The 27,752-nt window shown below is 39.0% G+C and overlaps 7 protein-coding genes across 13 annotated transcripts; 3 read left to right on the top strand and 4 right to left on the bottom strand.

Moving 5' to 3' along the window:
• Window positions 1-1,660, bottom strand: LOC115626737 (uncharacterized protein C18orf19 homolog A). Its single transcript, XM_030522186.1, has 3 exons — window positions 1,010-1,660; window positions 807-952; window positions 1-734 (listed from the first exon to the last, which is right to left on the bottom strand). The coding sequence occupies exons 1-3, from the start codon at window positions 1,474-1,476 to the stop codon at window positions 568-570; spliced, it is 780 nt and encodes a 259-aa protein (XP_030378046.1). The 5' UTR covers window positions 1,477-1,660; the 3' UTR covers window positions 1-567.
• Window positions 1,661-1,700: 40 nt separating this feature from the next.
• On the top strand, window positions 1,701-3,164 carry LOC115626736 (tRNA methyltransferase 10 homolog A). The gene is made up of 2 exons (XM_030522185.1): window positions 1,701-2,549; window positions 2,806-3,164. The coding sequence occupies exons 1-2, from the start codon at window positions 1,814-1,816 to the stop codon at window positions 3,021-3,023; spliced, it is 954 nt and encodes a 317-aa protein (XP_030378045.1). The 5' UTR covers window positions 1,701-1,813; the 3' UTR covers window positions 3,024-3,164.
• Window positions 3,165-3,832: 668 nt separating this feature from the next.
• LOC115626735 lies at window positions 3,833-13,605 on the bottom strand. 3 transcript variants are annotated; one of them, XM_030522183.1, is made up of 4 exons: window positions 13,473-13,605; window positions 11,524-11,706; window positions 5,405-5,709; window positions 3,833-4,795 (listed from the first exon to the last, which is right to left on the bottom strand). In XM_030522183.1, exons 2-4 carry the CDS (start codon window positions 11,601-11,603, stop codon window positions 4,008-4,010), a joined length of 1,173 nt encoding a protein of 390 aa, XP_030378043.1. In that variant the 5' UTR covers window positions 11,604-11,706; window positions 13,473-13,605; the 3' UTR covers window positions 3,833-4,007. The 3 variants fall into 3 exon arrangements, with proteins under 3 accessions (XP_030378043.1, XP_030378042.1, XP_030378044.1); XM_030522182.1 differs by lacking the exon at window positions 13,473-13,605 and adding an exon at window positions 13,277-13,391; XM_030522184.1 differs by lacking the exon at window positions 13,473-13,605 and adding an exon at window positions 13,369-13,386.
• Window positions 13,606-13,885: 280 nt separating this feature from the next.
• Window positions 13,886-15,239, bottom strand: LOC115626742 (3-hydroxyacyl-CoA dehydrogenase type-2). The gene is made up of 2 exons (XM_030522193.1): window positions 15,097-15,239; window positions 13,886-14,819 (listed from the first exon to the last, which is right to left on the bottom strand). The coding sequence occupies exons 1-2, from the start codon at window positions 15,103-15,105 to the stop codon at window positions 14,061-14,063; spliced, it is 768 nt and encodes a 255-aa protein (XP_030378053.1). The 5' UTR covers window positions 15,106-15,239; the 3' UTR covers window positions 13,886-14,060.
• A 336-nt stretch (window positions 15,240-15,575) lies between these two features.
• Window positions 15,576-19,400, top strand: LOC115626835 (transcriptional protein SWT1). Of its 3 annotated transcripts, none has more exons than XM_030522319.1 (7): window positions 15,576-15,739; window positions 15,841-16,338; window positions 16,405-16,533; window positions 16,601-16,738; window positions 17,881-18,129; window positions 18,709-18,867; window positions 19,005-19,181. In XM_030522319.1, the coding sequence occupies exons 1-7, from the start codon at window positions 15,625-15,627 to the stop codon at window positions 19,043-19,045; spliced, it is 1,329 nt and encodes a 442-aa protein (XP_030378179.1). In that variant the 5' UTR covers window positions 15,576-15,624; the 3' UTR covers window positions 19,046-19,181. The 3 variants fall into 3 exon arrangements, with proteins under 3 accessions (XP_030378179.1, XP_030378176.1, XP_030378178.1); XM_030522316.1 differs by having other exon boundaries at window positions 15,578-15,739; window positions 18,925-19,400; XM_030522318.1 differs by lacking the exon at window positions 16,601-16,738 and having other exon boundaries at window positions 15,578-15,739; window positions 18,925-19,400.
• A 285-nt stretch (window positions 19,401-19,685) lies between these two features.
• On the top strand, window positions 19,686-27,669 carry LOC115627040 (xenotropic and polytropic retrovirus receptor 1). Of its 3 annotated transcripts, none has more exons than XM_030522574.1 (7): window positions 19,686-19,797; window positions 24,495-24,618; window positions 24,698-25,096; window positions 25,614-26,589; window positions 26,652-26,821; window positions 26,880-27,013; window positions 27,073-27,669. In XM_030522574.1, the coding sequence occupies exons 2-7, from the start codon at window positions 24,550-24,552 to the stop codon at window positions 27,350-27,352; spliced, it is 2,028 nt and encodes a 675-aa protein (XP_030378434.1). In that variant the 5' UTR covers window positions 19,686-19,797; window positions 24,495-24,549; the 3' UTR covers window positions 27,353-27,669. The 3 variants fall into 3 exon arrangements, with proteins under 3 accessions (XP_030378434.1, XP_030378433.1, XP_030378432.1); XM_030522573.1 differs by lacking the exon at window positions 19,686-19,797 and adding an exon at window positions 22,874-23,216; XM_030522572.1 differs by lacking the exon at window positions 19,686-19,797 and adding an exon at window positions 22,874-23,292.
• On the bottom strand, window positions 20,110-22,659 carry LOC115627041 (transcriptional adapter 3). Its single transcript, XM_030522575.1, has one exon. The coding sequence runs from the start codon at window positions 22,564-22,566 to the stop codon at window positions 20,917-20,919; it is 1,650 nt and encodes a 549-aa protein (XP_030378435.1). The 5' UTR covers window positions 22,567-22,659; the 3' UTR covers window positions 20,110-20,916.
• Window positions 27,670-27,752: the final 83 nt, after the last annotated feature.

The raw sequence follows: 27,752 nt of genomic DNA, 5'->3' as shown, positions 1-27,752 counted from the left end.
TTTTTAAAGCTCATCACGAAATTTATGGTATTGTTTTTAACGACCAATTCGAAAAGTTATTGTTTTTACAACTTTTATAATTACAGTTACAAAATATAAATTACATATGTATGCATTATGTATGCTGTAGCGGCATGCCCTCCCTTAGTGGGGTCTAGTGTGTGGGTGTGTGTGTGTTTGTATGTGCCTGTGTGTACGTGCTCCTTGACATGCACGCGGCAGCCAACAATTTCGTAACTAAGAAAAACTACATACATAGGTATTTTAACTATTACAAAATATATATGTTTCCTTTCATCAGATGCATTATGCGCGTGTATGGGCTTTTATCTTTCGGCATGCGTCTGGCGGCATTAGCATTGAGTGTTGATCGCATGGTTTTAAAGTGTGGATTAAGGACATTGAAGAGCACCAACGCCGACGCATACAGAGCGACAAGCAACAGTTTAACAAATAACATAACAAGCCAACTGAACGACGCCTGCAAGCGCCCATGCCCAACGCCAGCAATGGCAGCGCACTAGCTTTGTGGGCGGAGGCGACGACAATAGCGCCTCTGCCTCGCCATCATTTGTGATTTGATTGCGAAGACTCGTCCTTCTCGGCCTTGTCAGCTTTGGCACTAGCCCGCGTTGCCTTCTTATCTTCGTACATTTTCAAAAGTTGACTTTTGCTGGGTATGGGCTTAATGTGGCCAGCCTGAACAAGATACTTGATGGACACCGTAGTGCCCCCTGCCGACGCAAATAAACAAACATATGTATATAGTCGCATATAATCGATATTGGACTTAGTTTCAAGCTTACCCAATGTGAGTGCATATCGCAGTGGCGTGGCTACTTTATAGCAAAGATAGGCAATGGCATAGTGTCCCATGTCGGAGCCCTGCACCTTCTCAATGATTGTCTCACTGAGATGTACATATTGCAACAATGCGGGCACATCGACACCGCTAGAATGTATAAATGGATATTAAGTGTAGTCAGCTATGAATCATATTGTGGCTTACCTCTTAGATAAATAGTAGAAACCGCCAAACCAACCAACTGATGTCAACACATGAACTGGTATAAGCACGTACCAATACTGTTTATACATATGCTTGAATTTAGCAAATAATCCCATGTTAGCAGACTCCCCAAAAAGATCGGCAGCTGCTGTGGACGAGGATTTGGCGTCCGTTTTGTTGGCACAATGGGCGGAGGATTTTGTGCTGAGGCGTGCATAGTTGCGGCATTTGATAACAAGCTGTTGTTGCTGTTGCAATGCCAACATAAACGCATCGCGTTTATTGCCCTTGTCATAGTTGTTGTTGTTGTTGCGGCCCAATAATCCAACGCTAAGGCATCTAGCAGTGAGACTGGATCTTGCTGTGTGCGTTGCCTGCAGTAGGCGCAGGAAGCCGAAACCCAATGTGCGCTGTGGAGCGCTGAGTAGACGTAGGCGTGTTAACAATGCAACCGTTACCATAACCATGGCTGCTGCTCCAGTTCTTAAAATTTTGTATACACACAACCAATACACAACACAGGCAGTGCCGCTTGCTGTTTTGTTTTGTTGACAAATCAAAAATGTGTATGTCTACTGTGGATGTTGTAGGTTTTCAGCTTGATAAGGTTTTATGAAACGACTAGGTTATTTGTAAATTTGTGCTTTTTTCAACTATTTGTATGTCGACCGGCACAATTATCAGCGATTTCTCTTTCGTATTGCGTGGAGCTTTGTGGCAACTCTACAAGAAATCAGCTGATCTGCTTAACCGCAACACGTGTGTTTACATTTAGTTGGCAACGCAACACTGACAGCTGTGAGGATGGACATGGACGCCGAGGACCAAAAGTTGGAGCCAACGTCTGTCAGTCTTAGCAATTGTCCGGGCACAACGCCCGCTAAGCCTCTCAGCAAAAACCAGGCGAAGAAGGCAAAAAAATTAGCCGAATATACGGAGCAACGCAAATTGCGGCGGGCAAAGGAGCGCGAACGCAAGAAACAGAAGCGTCAATTGGCCAAGGAGCAAGGACTGCCGATACGTGTCGGTCCCTCACGCAAGGAGCTCAAACGGCGTCAAACGAGCGTTGCCCCCAATGCCCCCGCCATTACTGTGGCCATCGACTTGGATTATGATGAGCTAATGCAGGAGCGCGACATAGCCAAGTGTGTGAAGCAGTGCCTGCGCATCTACACTATCAACCGACGTTCGGCACAGCCGTGTCGCCTCCACTTCACAGGCATCAAGCGCAATGGGCACATACACGAGTCCTTCAAAAAGAATGATGGCTGGGAGAACTGGAATGTTAGCTATCATTTCGATAGTGATCACACACAGCTGTGCGACAAGGCGCAGCTGGTTTACTTGACATGTGAATCCAGCACAGTGCTGGACAAACTGCGTCCTGATCTCACATACGTGATTGGTGGCCTGGTGGATCACAATCATTTTAAGGGCTTATGTCACAAACGGGCCACAGATGCTGGCTTGGCCACTGCACGCTTGCCGCTCAGCGAGCATGTAGATATGAAGACGCGTTCCGTCCTCAGCACGTACCATGGTGAGTAAAAAAGCTACTACTTCTGCATATGAACTCATAAATTATCAAATTAGTTGAAAAAGGCCGAAATTTATATTAGAATTCAACTTCAAAATATGGAGAATCCATGAGCTGGAATTTATTAGAAAAGATTGTCCCGAAAATTGAAAAGATTGATTGAAGATTGAAAAAGCTTAGTTTTGGAAATACATGCATTTTTTATTTGTATAGCTTTTATATATCTTAATATATAATATGCATTACTCTCCGCTTCCAGTGTTTGAGCTTCTCACGCGCGTGGCCTCGGATCAGCCATGGACGGATGCAATTCTGGCCACGATTCCTTTGCGGAAGGGCGCCAAGGCCAAGGCCGTGGGAAAGGAGACTGAAGAACCTGAAGCTACTACAATAACAACCAGCTGTGAAGCCATAGCTAAAACTGAAGAAACGGCTGATACTCTTTTAACGATTCCAAATGATGATGACCTTAGTTGACCTTGACCTCTGTGTTGAACAAAAGCATCTGACGATATCGAAATTTATTGGAGGTCTTTTTGATTTTTATTTTAGTTTCTTTTGTTTTATAAAATCACATTTAGTTTTGTTTTCGCAAATAAAATTACAACTTAAAATATATTTAGCAAAAAAATATTTATATATGTATATATATGTATATTGAACTCAATATGATGTGCCGGGCGGTAAGCGACAAAAGTCGCACGTAAAACGCTGGCGCTGGGCACATTATACGATGAAATCGGTAGAACCGACCTAAGTTTCATAAATGTATTTAATTTTGTTTAGATTGTGAGCCTAGTTTCAATTTTGTGTGGGGATTGTTGGGACTGTTCAGTTAAAGCAGCTTAATGCAACTATATTGGGGGCATAGCAACAATGCACAGTTAAATATGTGTATGATATATACATATATATATATATCTATATATTTATGTATATGTACAGTTATTGCATTATTTGTTTTTGTTATTCCATTTAAATTACATTCAATCATGAAATTCTTAAACACAGATTTAACTTCAATAAGTAATTGACAAGCACAAACAGATCAAATCGGCAGAAAGTTACGAAACCTAAAATACAAATTTGTGTATTTCTTTTCTTTTTTTTTTTTAAATATAATTTCAATTAATTCGAACTCATTCATTTTCAGCTTCGCATAAAACTAGTGAATATATATGTATGTTTTTTGTCCAGTTAGTGAAAGAGATAAAGAAGTAGTAGCGTTCATACATATATATATGGCGTGTAAATCTCTAAATGTTCCAGAGCTTTTTATCAAACGGTTTTACGACCGACCAGAGACCAGCTTGACTTTTTATTGGGTCCTTTTTTGTTGTATATACTTGTATATATATATTTATATGTGTGTGTATATGTATGTAGTTAAGTTATAGTATGTAATACACTTTAGTGCAGTCCGGACGTCGGGCGGATGCACGAGGGCGACACACATGATATTTACTTGAAATCATCCGATTCGAGTATTTCAAAGTCACTCTCATCCGATGAGTCCAGAGCAGTGACTACACGATGTTTCAGGGCTGCATCTGTGGTGTCCACAGAGCCAGGACCGGCGGCGCCACCAGGACCCCACTGCGCCAGACCTGAGATCAAGCTGGGCAAGATTTTGCTGCTGTTGGCGAGCAGGGCCTGGGTTTGGCTTTTCACCGCCAGCGCCAAGAGATCACTAACCTCACCTGAGGACGACGTTGACGGTATTGCCGCCTGGTGTGTCGCCTCGCCAGCGTTCAGCTGCCGCAGTGCCGGAGCACTTGCGTCGACGCTTGTGTGATCAGGAAATTGCAAGCCCTTGGACAAACTCTCTTCCGACGATGACGACGTGGTGGACAACGATGAGTCTCGCTTGAAATGCCCCTTGCGAAACTCAATAGGATTGGGATTGGCGGCTGCCTTTGCGGCCTCGGGACTCGGCTGTTTCTCATATTCAAGTGCTGACTGCTGTCCCGATGTAAGTTGTGTTTGTTTCCGCGCTGTCGGAATTAGCTCATCATCCTCATCTGTTGAATGCTCATCGATTTCGGGTATGCGATCTGGTATGAGCAGCTCTGAGGGTATTTCATCGCTGCGTTCCTCCTCATCGTCCGCATCGGTGGGTGAACTGATGGTCGCCACATTGCTGGCACGTTCCAGCACAAATAAATTCGATTCGGTTGCATCGGGCATGAATTCGTCCTCTAGCTCGGCTTCGGTGCTATTGTAGTTGAGCTTCTCGGACCATTGGAAGTCTGCAACGACACGGGTTAGTTTTATTTATGTACTTTTTTATTTATTTATTTTTTTAAATTACAACAAACATTCAAATAAAGAGCATGGCTTGCATTTCTTGTACATTGCAATGAAAGGGAAAATAAAGAGTGCAGTGGGTTTTATAAAAATCCAAAGATGATTTCTTTAGCTCATCATAGATTTGGACTACAGAAGCTTCAAACATACATACGTACATATAAACACAGAATTTTATTTAAGAGACCCTCTAAACAGTTGTCAAGAGTCTTAATGACAGAGTCCTAGTATATGATCCCCAATACTTTTTACAACTGATCATTTCAGATGGTTTGTGGTGGAAAATATTCAATTAATGCGTAAAGATTTCTTTCATCGAAACAATCGAAAAAACTCGTATTCCCCCTTTTTGGCAGAAACTAAACAGTTGGTTCTATGGCAGCTGTCTAGTAGTGGTGTGATTCCAATGTTTTGATCAGCACTGAATAAAATAAACGATTGATGGCACTAACTTTTCTAGCCATATCTTGGAAACAATAAACTGAATATTCTACGAAATGCTGGAAATGCTCTTTTCTATCCATCTATCTAAGGTTTATGACGCTACTCACCTTTGTGTTCGATTTTTAATAATTTAAAGTTGTATTTGGTCGAAATTAGGGCCGAGAGAACCAGCAATGTTAGCACCAGGGTGGACCCAGATATCAGATGGCCGAGTATGGCAAGTGTGCCCAGGCACCCGCTGCTCACCAAACAGAACATGGTCGGGGAATTGCGTTTCCAGTCGCTGGCGCGGTGAAGCCAATTCTCGTATTTGTGTCGCAGCTCCGGGGTCAGTACTATGCGAAAACTGCAGCGTGTCCAATAGAGCCAATAGCTGAACAGACCCAGGAATAAAACTCCAAGCGGTCGCACCCTGCAAGCAACACAGAGAGAGGGAGAGAGGGGATAGAGGAGGCGATTGTAGTAAATAGATTCGCAAGGTGGAGCTTCAAAATGAACTGAAGGTTATGGCGGGTGGTTGGTAACTGAGGCCAGCACTCCCTCGGAGACTACAAGAAAAAGTTTGGCAAACGCGCGAATTCAACTAAACGTGGTTTGTTCATAATTATTGATAGCTGGCTAATGATTGTTAAACAGGGCAAAAAAAAGCAACAACAACCACATATGAAAGGCATGTGGTTGTTGTTGCTGCTTCTTTTTTTGGGCATCACAAACATGTTCGAGCAGGAAGCAAGCTCAGCTGGCTGTCTGGCGTCTCCTATGAGTTCTCGAAGCTGGTCAAACAAGTGTGTTCGTCGTCGTTGTTTGCCGCTTGTCGTATGCATATTTCTTTTAATTGTGCCTTCAGACGTTCTGAACTTCAAAAATGTTGAAAAATTCCGCTCAGCTAAGCTAAGCAGCAGCTGTGCACAGTGATTTAGAAACTGTGCATTAAGTTCTAGTTCTTTGAATAAAATTAAAGTCCGATTGTTTCCTCTTTTATATTGATATGAACTACAAACCTCTAAAGATCTTTCACTGTTCGCTGTGTTTTACAAATCCATTACCTCACAGAAAATGACGCGATTCCATTTAAACTATATTAGCTTTCCTTAAAAAACGGATGTTAATGCGGTCTTTAGTTTGGATTAAATGTTCGAGTTTAAAACAGATTTCCATATAAAAAGAAAAAGGTCATTTAGAAGAAAACATCAACCAGTAAAATGATTGGGATCAAATTTTAGAATGTTATTAAAATACGTTATTAGGATATAAGAAATGTGACGAAGTGTTTGCAAAATCTTTTCGATTTTTCTCGATTTTTAATTTCGTAGCCAACCTTCAATTGAACTATTATTTTTCGTAGTTCACAAATGATCAATTATGGGTTTTGATCACCCAAATTAAGGTAGCTTGTTACTAATATTAATTAATATTTAAAAGAACAAGCTGTTTCCGCACTTAAGTTTTGGAAAGTAGCTCCTTGTAGTGTCACGTGAATAATTTTTTTAATTTACGTTAATCTTTTCAGTTGTTTATGCAGATTTTCGATGTTTAATTATCCTTTAAGCTTGGCTTAATTATAACTAACTTGGAAGTAATTTCTATAGAGTCTTTCTCGGAAAAGAATATTAAAACAAATTATATTACAAAAAAGAGAATACTATGTTGGTCCATATTGTATTGCTAAAAAGCGCATGGTACTTATATGTATGATTTGTAGTATTGGTTCATTTTTCTAGTTTTTTAGTTGCTTTTAAAAGCAAGTACATATAGTATGTATGTAATTCATAAAAACTTTATCAATTTTTTTTAAATTTATTGCAAATTGCTTGCCTGTCTACACGTAGATTTGGTGTGACAATGAATGCAAACATTTTTAAGCTGTAACTCCAACCCTGTGACTTTAATTAGATACTGATATGAGTTGTCCGAAGAACTTAATGATGCTGGAACCATAAATTTGCCACCACTGTGCGGTGGCACCAACTACGACTTGATGGTTGTTATTTGGTTGCCTAGCAATTCGCATTGTGTTTACTTTGCCTTAAATCTTACATACATACATACATACATACATACATACATACATACATACATACATACATATGTATATTCATATACACGTGTATATGCATGCATGTATGTATGTGTGTGTAGCTGCCGTCGCCATCTACTTGTTTTGCTTTCAAAACTGTCTAATTAATTATCATGGCATTTGTTTTGCGCAGCCAATTCGCACTTTGCACTTGATTAGTTGCCACTCGCAGCGCGACAAAACGGTACAAAGTAACGGGCGGGCAATTAAACAAAATAAAAAATTTAAAAACCCGAAATTTAAATCGGGATTCCTTCATATTGCACAAATGGCAGAGCAATCAGCTGATAAACTTGAATCGTGGGTAGCGTCAGAATTTGGCAGACAGAAAGCTAAACAACCTTACCTCTCTAGTTAAGGGCACTCGGATTGTATTTACATACATACATATGTATGTACAGGTGTGTGTGTATAAACAAGTAGGTAGGTGTGTGTGGAGGCATTGGAAGTAAACACTTTTGATCTCATTTGTGTTTACAGCTGACCACTGATAATAACAAGAGAGAACGCTATAGTCCATCAAGACCGAAAGTGAAATACCCTATTCTCAGACAAACCTACTAGCGTAAAATAGTTTTACTAATAATTTTTCTTAGACTTAACAAAACTAGATAATTGTATACAGATTACAAGAGCACAGTTTGGATTTTGAAATATGGACAGTTTTGATGAAATTCTGTAGTGTAGAGAATGGGCATCAGAAAATTAAATTAAGCTCGTGTTGCCTTAGGAATAGGAGCATCTACCCAGTTTGGTTGATGTGCGCTCAGCCGTTTTTGAAATTCAGGCGTTCATTCAGACGGACACACGGAAGGACATGTCTAGATCGATCTAGATCTAGACGGTCATGCTGATTAGGAATATATGTATATACTCTATGGGGTCGGAGATGCTTTCTTCTTCTACTCTGCACAAACCTTATACATAGTATAAAAATGTGATTGTGATTTTGCGTCCTCTCCTCCCACTTCAATTAATTTCTAATTTCATTAGCGGTGGGCAGGTGTTGGCAATTCTAAAAAAAGAAACTGACCTCCCGCTTCGTTTTTCCCGCAATTGGATTTCAAAAACAACCAGGTTTGACGGGAAAAAGAGTCTACACACCGAGTTTTATCAACGTGGCGGACAAACTAACGGACATGTCTAAATCGTAATAAAAATATATACTTTAAAGTGTCGGGGTCAATAGAGGCCATACCTAATATTAATTAACTATTTTTTATTGAAGCGATATTAACGTTGCACTTAAATCAAATAGTTCTTAAACAAAGTGTCTTGTAATTATGAAACGGTTTTGTATGGCTTTATGGTAAAAATATTAGAGAAAGCCAAAATATTTAGGGAATGGGAATGGTTGACGATCTAACCAAACCAGCAGATTAGCTTAGAGCTCGATTTCGCTGAATTAGTTCTTCCAAATCGAAAAATGTTGGTTTAGTTTAATCGTAATGGGAAATAGAAAATTTAAAATACTGTTATTACCTTCACTTTTAATAATGTTTGTTTCAAAAAGAATCAGAATTCCCAAAAATGTTTTTATAAGCAATGCTATGCCTTGATCATTTTCAATGTTTATATAAATATTTAAAAGTTTTTACATTTTCGTGAAGCTTTCGTTTGCTTCTCTTTTAACCAAAGCTTCGTTAAAAATGATGAGGTAATGAGTGACCAATTTCCAAAAGCAGCGGATCTTGCGACTGGGCTTATACAACTGATATCAAGATTTTTTAAAGCTGTCTGATTAAATTCCTTCCTTCCAATTTTTGCTTATAAGACAAAAATAATCAAACTAAACATCTTCCGTATGTTTCAGTAAACTATTTAAAAGCCAATGGTCGAAGTTCGCGAGTTAAATAATTTATACTAGCTATAAAACCGATTGTAGCATTTTTTCTAATGCCAAGCTTCATTTGTGTTAAAATATAAAGCTTCTGCTATATTTCCCCTTAGTGGGCAGAGGTTGACAAAAACTTCCCATAGGATTTAAAGGAAACATTTCATTGAAGGTAGCTAAATCTTTTTTGAAGTTTTTAACTCAATCGTTGAATCATTACATTTTTATCGAAAATTGTTTAATACTTGTATACAAACAACGCATCTGTGTGCCTAACAGCATCAACTATACATTTCAGAATCATCTATAGGTATACATACGAGTATATACTATTATATGAGCTAATATGCATGTACATAGATAGTCGCATACTCATACATACGATATTTTTGCCAATCATTTTGGCCATTAACATTCGTTGCTGTTGTTGTAATGGGAACATATCGTACCACAGAAGCTGTGTTCAAATTATTTATTTCCCTCTTTCTTTTTTATAGTTAATTGCGCCATACAAAATTGTATAAATGCTGAAGGCTGGGCTGGGATGGTTGGTGGCCCACATGGAATGACATTTTTATAAATGCACATCCACATATATACATATGTATGTATGTATGTACGTACGTAAATAAAAAGCCCGACCAACAACGAAAATGACAACACAAACCCACAAAAGCAGCGAAAAATGCACGCGTCTCTGTTCTCAAAATGATGGGGATGGGCAGGCCAAAACGAAGGTGTAAGGCACGTACAGAATGAGACACAAATAAGTGCGAGTACATACATATATATGTACATATATCTATAAAAATATTTGTATATATGTATGTGTGTGCGTGAATGGGATAGTGTGTGTGTGGACAACTATATTGACACAAATATGTACATACACATTGCAGTCTATACATACATACTTGCCTACATATCCATATATATATATATATATATATATATATATATAATTACATACATACATATTTATATACATATATGTATTCTTAAAATAAAACATTGCAACTTTTTCAATTGGCCACGCGACGCGATTGCGATGATTTGGTCGTTGTGCCGGCTCTTTATTATATACAGATACATATATGAGGATGCATACATACATACATATGTACATATGTATAGAGATGTACATCTGATCACAATAATATGGCAACTTTGCTAGCTTCACGTCACCATCAATTTCCTGGCGAGAGATGTTCCATTTTATCAATATACATATAGGAAATCGGACGGATTTATCTCGTCTATTAAAAAAAATATTATAAGTATGCCTTCCTATTGGCAACAAACAATAGGAGGAATAAGGAATAATGGTAGAAGAAGGAAGAATGGTAGATCTCATGTGTATATGCATATACATATGTATAATAATGGCGTAATATATGGTGTTTTTATAAGACAAACTAAAAAGTATATAACTGCGGCGCACAAGGCGTCGAAGATAATGTTTACAACATTGAACCCAAAACAAAAACCATACATATGTATATCTTAGTGATACAATTTCTAGCTAAGATCAATGTTCCATACTAAATATTTTACGGTAAATACCCCAAAGGTGCTCTATAAAAAATGAACTAAAGGCGTTTTAATTTGTATGCTTATATCCTTCTTTTAATAAGGTAACCTAAGCTTTAAAAACCCTTTAGACATTTTGAATAATTGTATTATGAATTACATTATTAAAATAACAAAATAAATCATACATATGTATATGAAACATACATACATATGTACGGACATCTAATTATATACTTTCTTAATTGGAGTTTAATATACACATGTATATACATACATAGCTCTTTTACTTTTTGAGATGCTTGCATGTCTTATCACGTCATATATTCGCACTAAACTGGTTTACCCTTTGGGGACAGAGCACAATAACATACATACTTGTATATACTTAATGTTCGTACATCATGTTTCATTGATTTTTTAAAAGGGTTATTTCTTACTAACCCATACCCAAATGGTGTATTTAATAATTTGATGAGTGGTGTATGTAATCTTTTATGTGAATATTTATGTATGTTGTTTTGTGCCTTCTTTCTACACTTGCTGTTTAAAACTGTCGATTTGGGGGGGACTGTGTGGCTGTTGGTGGCAGCTACCTTAACGCACAGTGTGACCCAGTTCTGCTGCTAACAGTTTCAAAAAACTTAAAAATAAAAAACAAAAACAAAGTAAAAATATGCTCTGATGCATGTGTGATGGTGTGTATAAATGTGCTTGTTAATCATCTCAGTGACACTTTCAAATACGCCGCCTTATATTTATTTAAGAAAATGCAATTTACTCACCAGGACATTAACAGTACCGTTGCAAGAGCTGCCAGGCCACATTGAAGCATTGACCGCGATGGTCTTGGTATTTTAAGCATTTTGATATTGCTCCCAAGCTCTGTAAGATATTCTTTTGTTGCAGCTTTGTAATTTACGTATTTTCTTCACGTTTAATTTATAACTGTTTCGCGCGTTTTAATCCTGCGATAAGAAAACACGAAAAGAACGTTAGAAGAATCGTTATCGACAATAGATACCGATCAGCTGTGCGCGAGTGCAAATCTTCAGTTCACCGTAAACATAAACAACAACACATCTGACAATAATATGTCACCAACACCATTTACACGCCTCTAACACGCAATTCACAATGATCAAACGTTTAAACGGTCAAGATGTTAATGTTGGCTGCTTTTCCTGTTGCTGCCACAGTTGCTGCGTAAATATGATATACTAGATTGTGCAGTATAATACAAAATATGGCATTTTACCAAAAATGCAAAAGTCCAAAAGAAAAGCCATTTCGTGCCAAACAACATCAACAACTCAAAAATAAAGAATTGCCGCTGTTTTTGTTGCGTCTATTATTGTAGAATAGGTACATACTTGTATGTACGTACGTTTGTATCTAGGATCTTTGCAAAATACGAAATTCCATATTTCAGGGCGCGACGCATCGTCGACAATAACATTTAATATGTATATATGAAAACAATCGGAATCGTAACAAAGAAAATTCTTTTAATTGCGACTTTCTTTAAGGAAGCAGCGCGTTGCCGCTGACGTCGAAACTTGTGAAATGAACAGCACCCCTTACCTCTTGTTTGCGTGTATTTGTTTACACTTTTCACGTTAGTAAAACCCCCCACAGACTGTCGGGGTCAGTGATGGGGGCGCCGGTTATGCGTGAGAGCGCTTGCTGTCAAGAGAGCGCAAGTGAGCGAAAGACCCATAAGAGCGTACGCGTCAAGAGTTCACACGCACGGCGCATGAAGTTGTGATAATAACAAAACCAACTAACAAAAAAAAAAAATGTAGACAACAACAACAACAAATAGCAACGTTGTTTGGCCTTTGATGTCTTTTCAATTGCGTCGCAAAATATATACATATGTATGCATGTGTGTATATTCGAATGTATGTATTTTCATATATGTACATAAGTATGTGCGACTCTAGGCGTTTGTTGTGTTGTTTTTTTACCGTCTATGTAAGTATACACATATGTATGAGTTTTGCTCTACAAAGTAATTAAGTGGGAAGAAGAACAAAAATAAACCGCGATAGTTAGTCAGCTAGTTTATCACAAGGCCTGTGGCGAACATGTCACCAAATCTAAGTATTGCTAAAAAACAACATCAGCAATATATATGTACAAATGTGTGTATGTATATGTCATGCATGAGTACACACCCCCTACGCAAACATGACACACTTATGTACATACATCAAAGGATTTGCAGTTTGAAACTCCAGCGGGCAAAATGCAGCTGCCTTTTGAGCGCCAGACCAGACACATACATACATATGTATGTATGCAAATTGTTATAATACAACTTGCACATGTGACTTGCCATAATGAGTGTTGTTATATATATCGAAGATGTTAATAGATTTAATTGTTTTATAATTTGCACAACAGCCTAATGCACACACATTTATGTTTATCTATATTTACAAATCACTGTCTATATAGGAGACAATGGAGCGAATCCAAGCCTTCTTGTAACGCGCAACAGCACAAGAACAAAACAAAAATAACAATGGTTACAATTCAAAGTCGTGGGTGGAGTGGGGGTATGTATTGGCGATGTCGTCCTGCGGTACAGGGTATTCTATATACTTCTGCAATATTAGATTCACGTTTTACTGTTGGTTCTCGTATCGTTTTAGCAACAGCTGAGATGAGACTAAGAACGTAATCAACGCACGGTAGTCTTCCAAACAAAAAAAAAGAATACACTCACACACACTAAAAGCGTTCCTTCTCACACAACAACCGAACGTTGCGAACTGCTGATTTATCGAAAAATAACTGAAACAACCTCTCCGGGTGGCGCATTATGAAGACTACCCAGAGAGCGCAGTGCTTATAGCAATTCGCACAATTCAAAACATTTCATATTTGCAGTTTCTTTTGATACACAAGACAAATAAGTGTATATTTTATCATTATATATTTTATCGCAACACTATAACATTTTAATACATTTTTGAAAAGTTGCTGCAAAAATCTAGTAATATATTTATGTTGGTCTTACCGCGCCGACGTTGCCACTGCATGAAAAGTAGATGTGGGATTGCCAAACAGTGTTGTCTAATTCCGCGGGAATTATCGGCGCCGCCAATGCAATTTTCGAATTTCAAAAATTTTGTCCAATACATTTTTGTGTCGTTTTTATTAATGAAAAAAAGTGAAACACATTACATAATTCGTGAAGACTTTGAACTTAACCGCTAATTGCGCGAAAATGTTAAAAAGAAAAAATATTGCAGGCCGCCGAATGACCCTAATAAATGCAGCACTGATCAGATTGAGCTCCGTATCCAGACGTTTAGGGCATCATTCGCAGGGCGCCGTCCAAGCGTATGGTTTCCCCGTTAAGCAGCGGGTTTTCGTAAATAGCTTGAACCAATTGAGCGTACTCGCTTGGATCACCCAGACGCTGGGGGAAGGGAATTGATTTGGCCAGGAACGTGCGGACCTTTTCGGGAAGAGCAGCTAACATGGGAGTGTTGAACAGACCGGGCGCAATGGTGCAAATGCGAATTCCCTGTGTACTCAAGTCGCGCGCAATAGGCAAAGTCATGCCAACAACGGCTGCTTTTGATGCAGAGTAAGCTGCTTGGCCAATCTGACCATCAAAAGCAGCAACTGAGGCGGTGTTGACGATGACGCCACGTTGGCCATCCTGGTTGGGGGTATTGGCACCCATTAGACCAGCGGACAGGCGGATGACATTGAACGTGCCAACGGTGTTCACATTAATAACACGCTGAAAGTCTTCCAGTCTGTGGGCAACGTTCTTGTTGAAGTTGTACGTCTTCACGGCGGTAGCTGTGCCAGCACAGTTTACAGTTAGATCTAGACGACCGAACTTATCCTTCGCAGTTTGCACAGCGGCTGTCACATCCTGTTCAGAACTAACATCCACGGGCACAAACACCACTTTGTCACCCAGCTCCTTGGCCACTTCGCTACCATTGGACGATGGCAGATCCGCCAGAACCACGCTGGCACCCTGTCTGGCCAGACGTTCTGCGGTGGCACGGCCCAAGCCAGAGGCGCCACCGGTAACCAGAGATACGACGTTCTGCAAATAGGGACAGTGGAGGAATTTTGTATTGTGTAACAATAATGCTGTGCCTCAGGCTCAGATCGCAGATGTCGACATGCATACATACAAATGTCTGATATGATAATCGGCCAAAGTACACGGCAGACACACAGACAGATATATTATGTATGTCTTCTTGTCTATACGTATGTACCTCCGACAGTAAACGGCTTAATTGGACTTTGTACCCGGCTGGTCCAATGCTCTGGAAATTAGCAATATCAAGGCCATAACGGCAAGCCCCTCAACTTACCTTAATCATATTGAAGAATAAGGCAAAACAGAATTGAATGCAAAAAATGTAGAAACTAACGGCACGGCTTGCACAAAGCGAATGTAGAAATACAAAACACCGGTTGCTGGCTCTCCAAGAAGACTGGACGTCGATGACTGCTTTAAATGCAAGTTCGCATAATAGATTTATCGAAACGGGCCGCGCATAACGGGTCTTTCTGTTATGCAACACTGCATACAATCATCTGTTTTTCATATCTCTGTAAATACTAGAGAAGCTCCTATGATCTGTAATAATTTAGCCAATTTAGCTAAATGTGCGTTTATATACACAAGATGTTGCTGGCAAGCACATGATTTGTCTGATTTATGGAATTTATCATTGCTTACATATGGCTTATCGATGTTGAAAAATAAAACATCGATGTTTTCGATATTACTTAAGCATCGATGTTTACCCAGCTGTAGTATATAAATTAATAAGTGTGTTGTTTGATATTTCATTGAAGGGGAGATTATTGATATATTAAATGCCATATGGGACGTCATGGCACACAGTAGCAATGAGAAGAATAGAAAAAACGTAACAAAACCTCTTAAAACAAAAGATTTCGATGAATATGAGAAGAATGAATTGTTTTACAGCATTCGACAAAATCAGCGTAAGTTACAAATAGATAGAAGAAATTTGGCAATGTGATTTTTAAAATGTACATACGTATTAAGTATTAAAATTAATTATTTTATATTCCTTCTATAAAAGTGCCCACAAAGAAGCAACCGGCACAAGATCGTCTTAAACGCCTCCAGACTCATCTTAAAAAGGCTGATAGCAAGAAGGTTGCAAATGAAATTCCTAAGAAATCAAGTACGAATAATCGGAGCACTTCCAGTCCTTTCGCCATTTTTACATCACAATCCAAAGTCACAAGTTCTCCGATATTGCCGCGTAGCAAGCCCAACAGCTTGCCCGCAACGCCGATAGCTTCAGGCTCAAAGCCTACAGCTTCCCCACCAACTCACAGCAAGAATCTTATCGAACGTGCCAAGAGCTATATCTTTTCTGACAAATCCAAGCCAGAACTCAAACACAATGCAGTTGCTGGTAAAGCTAGCTACCAATTGCTGAATAAATATAAAGCAGATGCGGTTCCCAAGCTTAGCACAGGCCATCATAGACTGAATAATACCTGGGAGAAGCCGAAAGCTCTTTTTGATGCTGGAAACAAGCTAAACAAATCGGATACTCCGCGTACAAGTGGTAAATGTTGAAGTCGTTAGAAAAAAATGTATACAATATGTGTCATATACAATTGTTTTTCAACAGCCAATGAGCGGTTAGAATCCTTGCGTCAATCCCTTCAACAGCAACAGCAAAAGGAGAGTAACAACAATGAGACTCCATCGATGGCCCCCAGCGATCATCAATTACAAACGGCTGCGCCCAAGACAATTGGTAACGTAACTTTCTCATTTAATTGCATTTTATTTAAGCATTTGTATTGTAATCTTGTAAATACAAGCCGTCAATTCGCCTCTCGTTGGGCGTCAATTGCAACAACTTAGGAAATTGCAACGTCTCAAGTCCAAAAGACTGCATCATGGGCCACGTTCATGCCAATCTAAGCCTTCAAGTCACGCTGTACGGACGTCTGAGCCAGGTATATGATAAACACATATGTACATACATAGCTCAGCACATACATACATATACATATGTAACCTAGCAGGTCTCGCACGTATTTTTGGCTCCAAAACATACATAATTACATGTTATATACAATTTCACTTCTCACATTGAGTTTATTTCCAAAAACGTTTCAATAGGGAATTTACAGAAGCAATTCACTTCGCTTGGTACCATAATGTGGAGCATATACATATGTATATATGTTTGTACATATGTATGTATTTACAACTTATTTATATAATTATATATGTATGATTATGATATTCAGAGCAATTAATTTATAGAATCTGATAGAAAACTATAATTTGACATTGGTATTTGGCCAACTTATGCAACTGTGCAACATGTAAAGGAATGTAGTATAGGTAAATACATTTTTTTTAATTTCATGTATAAATGTATCCATTCAGTTTTTAAATTCGGTCTATTTTAGTATTGTCAATTCAAATATGAATGATGTGTGTATATTACAGGATCGATTAGGCGTGATTAACGTTTTCAACACAAAATGCCTTGGAATTCTTCTGAATACATGTACATATAGCATTGTTAGCTAAAGAAATCGAAACTGTAATTCACTGAGTGTGTACTTCCATTTGAATTGTTTTGCTCTAACCGAAGCATTGTCCGTCGTTTTTCAGTCTGACACGATCACAACACGAAATTTATGCATACAAAAATTCTTTCAGTATGACGAAGCAGTACTATATGATTCTGCAGAATAATAAGTAATAATGCTAAATGCAATATTTGAAAAATATTGTTTTATTTAATACATATGGCTAATAATATAGTTTACATTAATTAAAATTGTTTTGTTGTAGATATGCCTTTTTTATATCAAAAGCACTGTTAAAACCCCAATAGTTCAGGCCACAAGATACATAAAAAGACGGGTTATTTTTGTATTCTTCTTGAACACATGCAAACAAAGTTTGAAGTCGATCTGTTAAATAATTCAGATCTTTTTTAATACTTTGGAGCTCATTTCCCCCCTTTGGAGTTCGAGTTTTTCAAAACCTTATCGCTTACCCCTACACTGTGAAAGAATTTTAACAAACTGTTTCATATTATTATTAATTATATAATTATTGTTAATTGGTTTAATTCTAGATGTGGAACCCATGGATTGGGAAGATTTGGATGATAGTACCCTAAATGAAGTTGATACTTCTGCTGATGATGATGGTGTCCATAATGCTGAGGACGTTGCATTGGTACGGAGCACAAGCGTTGATGAGTCTGCGGACGAGAAGGAGTTCCCCGCTCATCGAGTTGACCATATGTATTTTGTTTTGGATACAAATATCCTTATACACGATCTCCTATTTGTGGAAGATCTCCTGAAAGTGGTGCTTCCTGGTAAGTGCCTTTTGCACATTTACATAGCAATTGCGTCTATGTGAGTGTATGCATGTCTACTCGTATCTGTGTGAGCATGTTTGCAGTCAACCAAAGCACCAACATCAACAACAGCTGCGGGCAGCGCTTAAGCAGCAATTATATTTATGGCTATAACTTCCTGTTAAATCGGTGAAAATCGGGAAAACCCCCATAGGAGGGAAAGCCAAAAAATTAAAACAAACTCGTATAGCGTACACACATAAGGCATCTTTGTGCAAAATTTGGTGTCTCTATCTCGTATAGTCTCTGAGATCCAGGTGTTCATACGGACAGACGGACAGACAGACATAGATCGACTCGTCTTGCCATGCTGATCAAGAATATATACACTTTGTGGGGTGTGCCACGCCTCCTTCTGTCTGTTACATTTTTCAGCTCCCGCAAACCTAATATACTCTTGTACATTTCATTTACAGAGTATACAAAGTTCTGTTGTTCTGTTCTATGATTTTATATCTGTGTATATGTTTCACAAATCAAGTTAATGCATGAGAAGATAACGAAGAATGGTCTGTTTTTGCTCTATGTTTGATGCAGATACCGTCGGCAGCATGCTCTATGTACCATATGTGGTCATTAAGGAGTTGGATAGACTCAAGGACAAGAACGTAAACAACGTCGAGACAACACGTTTATATGCCAAACGAGCTATTCGATATTTAAACAAGAAATTCGACGAAAGTCTGGATATACAGGGTGAGTAGACCTGGGTTTCTTTGTAAATCCCTTATGTAATTTGTATGACATTTAAAGCCCAATCGGCCATCGAAGAGGCACAGCATTTGATCGATGTGGATTGTCCGGATGATAGTATTGTTAATTGTTGTCTACAGCTTCAAACTCAAGTCACACACATGATGCTGCTCACCAATGATGCAAATTTACGATTGAAGGCCAATGCATCGTCAATAAAAGTTTCCTGCCGCTCAGATTTGTTAAGCGCTCATGCCGAGGCATTTGCTACGCTGGATGATTCGTAGAATGCGCTGCCAGAGAGAATACAATGAAAACTACACGTCTGTGATAGGCATTTCTTTTCATCACACAATCATCACGAAAACATACTCATTCGTTTATTTTTGAAATAGTTGTAAACCACTAGCCATTAGCTGTAAGTGTTATGAATTAGTGTCACTTTAAGAATTGAATAATTACATCATATATGTACATGTATATAAATGGATATTTACACAAACACACACAAGCAATGAAATCTGTGAGTGCATTGAAATACTTATTTGCATTTTGATATCTACTTTTAATTAGTTATTCCGTTGGTTAGCTTGCTCTTTTAAACTTTAGAAGAGTGCGGCGGATTCTGGGCTTATCTTTCTGTAAATAAGATGGCGCCGAAGTCGCCTGCCAAATTGTACGCTGCTTCCGCTGCCTAAAGTTCATATTGAGCACAAATATTTAATCTTTGGCAACTCTCAGGCGAGTCAGCCAGGTCGACTTGGTAATCTAGCCAAGTGGCCAAAATTTAAAGTGTCTGCGACGCTCGTGGTGCGCGGTAGTGTGTTCGATTGGTCGGTCTTTTGGTGTGTTCGATTTTGTTTTCTTTTTTTTTTTTGTTCGTGTTGGATTAAGAGTTCAACTTTATTGGCTGGAAAATACGCTCAAGGCAATGTAATTAATGTATATATGTTAATTTTATTTATACAGAGCTTGAAATCTTGCCTTGGATTAGAGATATTGAGACTTATATACTATATATACCTCATGTAAATACATATATTCAGATAATTCACAATTTTACAACGCAAAAACAGATTTTTAGACTTAGTATTTACTCAACGTCTTTCTCCACTACTTTAGACCTAACCTGTAACCACTGGAATAAGTAAAATTCTTCATATTTTATCGAGGTGAAGCGAAAAACTAACCCGAATTAATCTTTAGTTTACTCCAAGTGAAAAGCATACTCAACGTACTATATGATTCGTTATTAATGTACAAACTGAAACTTTATTCAGTCGTTAGCTTGTTCAGACTATGAAATCATAAAATATTTTAGACAAGAGGTGGTTAGATATTTATTTATATGGATTATGAACATTATAAAAAATTATAACAACTTCATCTTTATTCATGCAATTATAAGAAATATAAAAGTTGATAGCTTTGAACTTATACATAAAGAATATAAAGGTGGTTAGGTATTTATTTATATTTATATGGATTATGAACATTATACAAAATTATAACAACTTCATCTTAATTCATTCAATGGTAAATATAGAAATTGATAGCTTTGAACTTATACATAAAGAAAACAAAAATATTATTGAAGTGATTGCGGCCGTTCCGTATTTATACAAAAATACAGAGTAATTTAACAAAATCATTTTACTTTCTGAAGAACCAATTTTTTAGCTTAAAACGTTATATATCTATTTACATATTCCGATTTGAATGGGCAAAATTTAAGCTGCTAAAAGTAATTAATAAAGATCATGCAAAAGGAAACATTTTCAGGGACTCTTAAATATATACAATTTTGGACGCAAATTACCGATAATCAAAATATTACATGATGAGTGATATGTGGACAAAATTGAATCCAAAACTTTAAAGACTTTATATTTTAATCGTACAAAGGCTCCATAATCTGAACAGCTTTCACCTTAATTATTAGTGTATTGAGGTTTTTCGATATTTTATATAGGTCTTTTTTCACAATCCGTTGTGCTGCACCTGTAGATGCAGCACCATAAGTTGGCGCCAAGTCCAGGCCATAGTCCTGTCCTACAATTTCTGATCCCCACCCGAGCCCGGCATGAACATGTATATACGATCTAGCTGCTCGGCGAGCGTTCGCTGCTCATTAGTCAGACGCATTATCTCTTGTTTCTCTTCGAGGGTGTGGCCCTTGCGTTTGGCCCGATATTGCAACATACGCTTGTAGCATTCGAGTATTTCCTGATCAACGGTGTCCAGCTTGCGTTTAAGCTCAATGCGTTTAATTTCTTCGCTGGCTGCGGCCCGCAATCGTTTTAACTCTTCGCTATTAAAATGCGCCACTGTGCTTATCTCGGCGGTGATGCGTTTTATCTCCATCAGCACTTCGTCGACATCATCGTGGGCGAATTCACCAGCTTCGAAAATTCCGCTTTCTACCAATTCTTTTTTCACACGCTGCTCAATACCCACGCAATGTTTGAGCATGGAGAGGGACCGGAAATTGCCGGCAGCGGAAGCTGAATTTGTAGATGAGGTGTGTGTATTCTCGTTGCTGCTCGTCGTGGTGCTGTTACTATTGCTATGCTCACCCACAGCCGCCTGTTCGCTGGGCAATGTGAGGAGGGATTCTTCAATAAGAGCCGAGACTAGACGCTGCGTCAACGGCCCCGTTATATTCTCTTCCACAAGACCCTCCGCTTTCTTAAGCATTGCGAGAGAATTTTGTGACTTCATTCGTGCACCACCAGGCTGTAGACATTTCATGTCCTCCTGTGCCCAAACGGTAGAGTAATGCGGCCCTAGTGTTGGAATAGGCGGCACCAGTGGACCGCGATATTGCTCGAGAAGATCATCTATCAGACGAAAATCTTCGTTTGTCAGCGGCATGCAATAGGGCTCGACTGATAGCCAGAATTTGTTGGGCATGTCATTTTTGGGCACAGCCATTTTGGGCATTTGTTGGGACTGCTGGTGGTCACTGCGCTGGCCATTGTTGCCCAAACTGGGCAATGCAGTGGCCCCAGGCATAGCATTAGGCATGCAGTCCATGCTATCATCTGTATGTACAGCCATGGGACTGTTTTTGGCATGTTTTGATGATGACGATGAAGACGCTCCAGTTTGTTGCTTTAGGATGGTCATAGAGGAGTGCTTCTTGCGCACACCTGTAGGTTCGTCACGCTTGCGTTTAGATGCCCCCGATGCTGGACTGCCAACACTGTTTGAGCCCGTAATTCCTAGTAGACCGTTAAGCATAGTGGCTGGCGGTGAACCAGGCATTCGTTCAAATTTTCGTCGATCATTGCGTTTTTCATCCTTATCCATATTGTCATATTCCGCCTTGAGCACACGTGCACGCAGCGCCACATTAGATAACATGAGCTCCAGTTCCAATTGCACCGCGTCTAGTTCCTCAGCTGCTAGATGATCATCGGATGGCCGTTGTAATGCAGCTGCTATAGTGGGTAATTGTTTTGGCACATCCTTAGTGCGTATTAGAGGTATGACCACGCCGCTGCTGGTCATGAAAACATCTGTATCGCCGGCATGGGCGTGCGCACCTCCTGGCCCACTAGCAGATGTAGATTTGCTGCCACCCGTACCACTATTGTTGCTGGCAGACAATTTACCTGAGCCGCCCCCAACTGCCGACATACTAATGCCGAAGCCGCCACCAACGTGGCCAAGCTTAACGCTCTTCGGGTTTGCGCTCATTTCCAGCAGCGGCTACTAGATTGTTTCTGCTCGCGTAAATCTTATGATATCTCTTTTGTTGACAAATACACGCAATTAGTGCACACTTAACGCAAAAAGAACAAGAACTGAGCGTCGGCAGCGACAGCGATAGCACTTCAGCTGGCAATCGATGGGCTGCCAATCGCATGAGCGCATTTATCAACACTGAACCGCGAGTCGGTGCATCGATAAACATGTTTTGTGTTTCGTGCCTATTGTTCTTTGTTGCTTCGTGCGCGCTAATTCTGTGATAAAAAGAGAACTCAACTGATGAAAGCACTTGCTTTAGTTTACTATAATTTAATGTTGTTACTATTAGTGTACAAGTGTATTGCCGACTGAAATAGATCTATTTTGAAATATCTATGAGCAACAACCGTAATATGACTTGTGTTTGAAAAACAACAAAGTTGTAGTGTACTTAACTAATTAGTTAATAGATAACCCAAGTGCTTAATAATGTTTAAGAATTTTATATGAAATATTTAATTATATATAAACGGTTGGATGTTAATCAAGTTGTCAACTAAATTAAGCAAACTGCAACGGACACGCATACAAATACAGGAGAATAATCACAGCCTGCAGTGGCATCGGCAGCGGCAGCGACGAAGGCAGCAGCAGCGTTTGTATGTCCATAGCATGCAATTTTTATGTAATTGAAAAGCAATTTACAGCACTCGTCGCTAAACCAACATCCACATAGTACGTCAAAATCTCGTGATGCCTTCAATTGGTTGTTTGTTTATCACAAGACGACCAATCAACAGTCAACATGTGCACGCATGTATGTATGTACATCAATACATACAATGTATGTATTTATGTATATTCATTCAAACAAACATTTGTGTTTTGTTTATCAAATGTACCGTTTGAAATCAAGTTTATCCGCAAATCCCCATTGCCTACTTTCATTTCAATGGAATTGCAACTGAATCATGCAACTTTAGTACATACATATGTATGTATGTAGGTAAAATTTTTTATTATTGATCAAATATTTGCCGTACGTGAGTGTCGACGTTCATCTTGATGGGTTTGAGTGTTTGATTTGCCGCGCTCTGACAGACACATGCCTTAAACTGTTTGTTATCAGCGTTAACTTATTAACAAAAACAAAAAACAAACAAAAAAAACACTGATTAACACAATAAGCGATAAGTTACATTTCTTGGTGATCTCGTTTGTTGCTGCTGGAGCTTTCTTATACCATTTTCAACAGTGCCTTCGTCTGCTTGAATGGCCAAATCAATCAAAAAAAGAGCGATATATTTAGTCACTCAATGTCGCCATCAATTTAAACTTTTCGTTCACATTTGTATCCATGTACATATGTATGTATGTATTTTCCTATTTGTTGTCGGACAACGCACGACTCTTCAATCAATTAGTTCTTTAGGTTAATTTCCAGCTTATCCTATCGTGTTATTGTTGTACCTTACACACAATTTAACGGAAGTTAGCCGAGACACACACCCACATTTAGCGCCAAGTTTGTACTTAACTTCCAGATATTTGTATAATTGATTAAAAAAATGCCGTCTCTTCAATTTGTTAGCACGACAGCGTGCAAATTTTCCAATTTGTTTAGCTTATTATACGAGTTGTGTTAATGAGATTCGTGTATCTAAATTTGTACAAGGCACTTGGCTTATCAGCCAGCACACACACCCACATCCGTGCTGGCAATGCTGCGAGATAATGTATTTTTATGTGTATGTGTGTTACAACGCACCTACCTGTTGATGTTCTTGTTAGGGGCCCATGGGGCGTAGCTTTGTGATGGCGCCTAATTATCGATTTTCGCGACAACGATAACGAGAGGGAAGGGGACGAAATTCGTGTTGGCCTACTGCGGTCGTTGGACGAATTTAAAAACTAAAATTATTTTCACATTATTTCAGCGCCTGTGCAGCGACCAATTAGTGAAGAAGCCATCCTAAATTATACTGCGCCGACATGAAGTTCGCTGAGCATCTGTCGGCTCATATAACGCCCGAGTGGCGCAAGCAGTACATTAATTATGAGGTGAGTTCTGTCCACCAGAGAAGAGTACTATTTGACTCTATCTCATATTTTGTCATTCTCTTCATATGTTTAATTTTAGGAAATGAAAGCCATGCTCTATCAGGCTGGTGAAGAAGCTCCGTCTGTCGAAAGTGTTGAGGATGAGGTTCTTAAGCGTCATTTTGCCAATTTCGATGAGAATTTCTTTCACTACTGTGACAAAGAACTTAAAAAAATTAACACATTCTACTCGGAAAAACTGGCTGAGGCCACGCGCAAGTTTGCCAATCTCAATGCCGAGCTTAAGACCTGCATTGAGGAGTCGGAGCGTAGTGCCAAGAAATCCAAGGGCCACAAACAACATCCGGCTTTGCCCGATCGTAAAGCCCGCGAACTCAAATTGGCATTTAGTGAGTTCTACTTGAGTTTAATATTGTTGCAGAACTATCAGAATTTGAATCATACTGGCTTCCGCAAAATACTCAAGAAGCACGACAAGGTAAGTGTTGATCTATAGCGTCAATTTCATCAACTATTATTGTTTTCTCATTTAATTCATATCACTTAAGCTATTATCGTTTTATAGATAAGAAGCTTTCGAAGGGTCAGTTCTACTAAAATGTTTCAAACATTGTTCTAACGCTTTAAACTATTTTCATAAATAATAATAATAACAAAACAAAACAAAAAAGTAAATAATTATAATAAGTAATACCATAGAATTGTATTTATAAAACACCATAAAACAGATGCTTATGCGTGGCAGGTCCTGTTATATATCATCATGGCGAGACGAATCGATCTGAGAACTTTTAAGCCATAACAGCTAGGGACATTTTATTCATACACAGACCATGTTTCTGTATAACAAACCATATATAGTTTCATTATTTTATAGGATAGGGTATACAGAAATCGACTTTATCATTCTGTTCTTTATCATACATTTCTTCAATGTAAGTTGGCGGAAGTTTTTAGAGAAATCATGCTTCTAACTAGAAGATGTCTTCTTGTAGTTGCTGCGCGTGGACACCGGTGCCAAATGGCGTCAGGAGTACGTGGAGTCATCGCATTTCTTCATCAACAAGGACATTGACAACATAATCAATGAGACGGAGACAACGGTTACCGGCGAGTTGGAGGGTGGCGATCGTCAGCGCGCCATGAAAAGATTGCGTGTTCCGCCTTTGGGTGAGCAACAGAGTCCTTGGACCACATTCAAGGTGGGACTCTTCTCGGGAAGCTTTATCGTGCTGGGCATTGTGGTCGTATTGTCGGCCATATTCCACGACATAACCGGCGATAACTTAAAGGTTACCTTTCGCCTATATCGAGGTCCACTGCTGATCATTGAGTTTATCTTCTTAATTGGCGTCAATATCTACGGTTGGCGCTCGTCGGGTGTAAATCATGTGCTAATTTTTGAGCTGGATCCACGTAATCATTTGTCGGAGCAGCATTTGATGGAATTGGCGGCAATATTTGGAGTGGTTTGGACGCTGAGCATGTTGAGTTTCCTATATAGTGCCAGCTTAAGCATACCTGCTTTCATAAATCCATTGACGCTGACATTAATAATGGTGGCCTTTCTGGTCAATCCATTTCATGTGCTGCATCACGATGCACGCTTCTGGCTGTTGCGCATCACCGGGCGCTGCGTATCGGCCCCATTCTTTCACGTCGGCTTTGCGGATTTCTGGCTGGGCGATCAGCTTAATTCGCTGGCCACGGCCATTTTGGACTTTGAGTACTTAATTTGTTTCTACTTTACCAACGGAAATTGGTCGGAAGCCACAGATGCGTCGATATGCATGGAGAAGGACTTCATTATAAGGCCCATTGTAAATTGCCTGCCTGCCTGGTTCCGTTTTGCGCAGTGTTTGCGACGTTACCGCGATACACGCGAGGCTTTTCCACATCTGGTGAACGCTGGAAAGTATTCGACTACATTCATGGTGGTTATATTTGCGACTCTGCGAAGTTTTAACAGTCGTACGTAAATCAGTTGAAGCCTGCTTTTCTATATTTTTAGTTTAATATTTGCTTTCCTTAAGACAACTATTCCAGTACCTTCGATAATCCTTACACCTGGCTATGGATCGTGTCGGCTATCGTCTCCTCCTGCTACTCTTACACATGGGATATTAAAATGGATTGGGGTCTATTCGATAAGAATGCGGGCGAGAATACATTTTTGCGCGAGGAGGTGGTCTACTCATCCACAGTAAGTAAACTAATTATATATAAAACCAATAAGTATTAACACATTGTTATTATTAAAGGGCTTTTATTACTTTGCCATAATTGAGGATTTGGCATTACGCTTCATTTGGGCGCTCTCATTCTATCTGACAGAAATGAAAATTGTCAGCGGCGATATTATGACCTCCATAACTGGTATATTGGAAGTTTTTCGGTAAGTCGAAGTCAAGGCATAAGACATGATTAAATGGCTAATATTCCAATTTTATTTAGCCGTTTCGTATGGAACTTTTTCCGCTTGGAGAACGAGCACTTGAATAATTGCGGCAAGTTCAGAGCTGTGAGAGATATTTCCATAGCGCCATTGGACTCATCTGATCAGACATTGATATTGCGTATGATGGATGAAGCGGACGGTGTAATCAATCGCTATACAAAAACTAATCGTCCCAAGCCCAAGAAGGTGAAGGATCCGGAGAAGCGCAGTTTGCTGCATCCACGTGGTTCGCTGCAGGATCTCAGCATTGATATTGATGGCAGCAAAAAGCTTTAGCTAAGCGATCCCTATATGATGTGCTTCCTATCATCACCACCATCAGCATTACCCCTGCTTGATACATGGAACTAGAACGATTTTTAAAAGTTATTTTTTTTCGCCCATGTGCTTTTTTTTGTTTTCATTAGCTAATGTCTACGCTTATTTACTAAGTACTTAAAAAAGACGTTATATGTGAGCCAGATTCCAGCAATAATTAGCGCGTAAGTTTTGTACTAAGCTACCATTCCATTAATGCAACTAACGGAACAATACGACCAACTACCGATCCCGACTGGACCTACTACTAACTAATAAGACAGTATTAATTGTAAAAAAAAAGAAAAAGAAAAACATAAATCAAGTCGCCTTAGCCCCAACAGAGTCTGAAAAATTGGCTAATTGGATAATTGAATGT

The sequence above is a fragment of the Scaptodrosophila lebanonensis genome, unplaced genomic scaffold, assembly GCF_003285725.1.
Source record: "Scaptodrosophila lebanonensis strain 11010-0011.00,11010-0021.00 unplaced genomic scaffold, SlebRS2 tig00000089-arrow-pilon, whole genome shotgun sequence".
NCBI classification, from domain to species: Eukaryota; Metazoa; Arthropoda; class Insecta; order Diptera; family Drosophilidae; genus Scaptodrosophila; species Scaptodrosophila lebanonensis.
The sequence above is the reverse complement of the archived record's forward strand: the minus strand, read 5'-3'. Positions and strand labels throughout refer to the sequence as shown.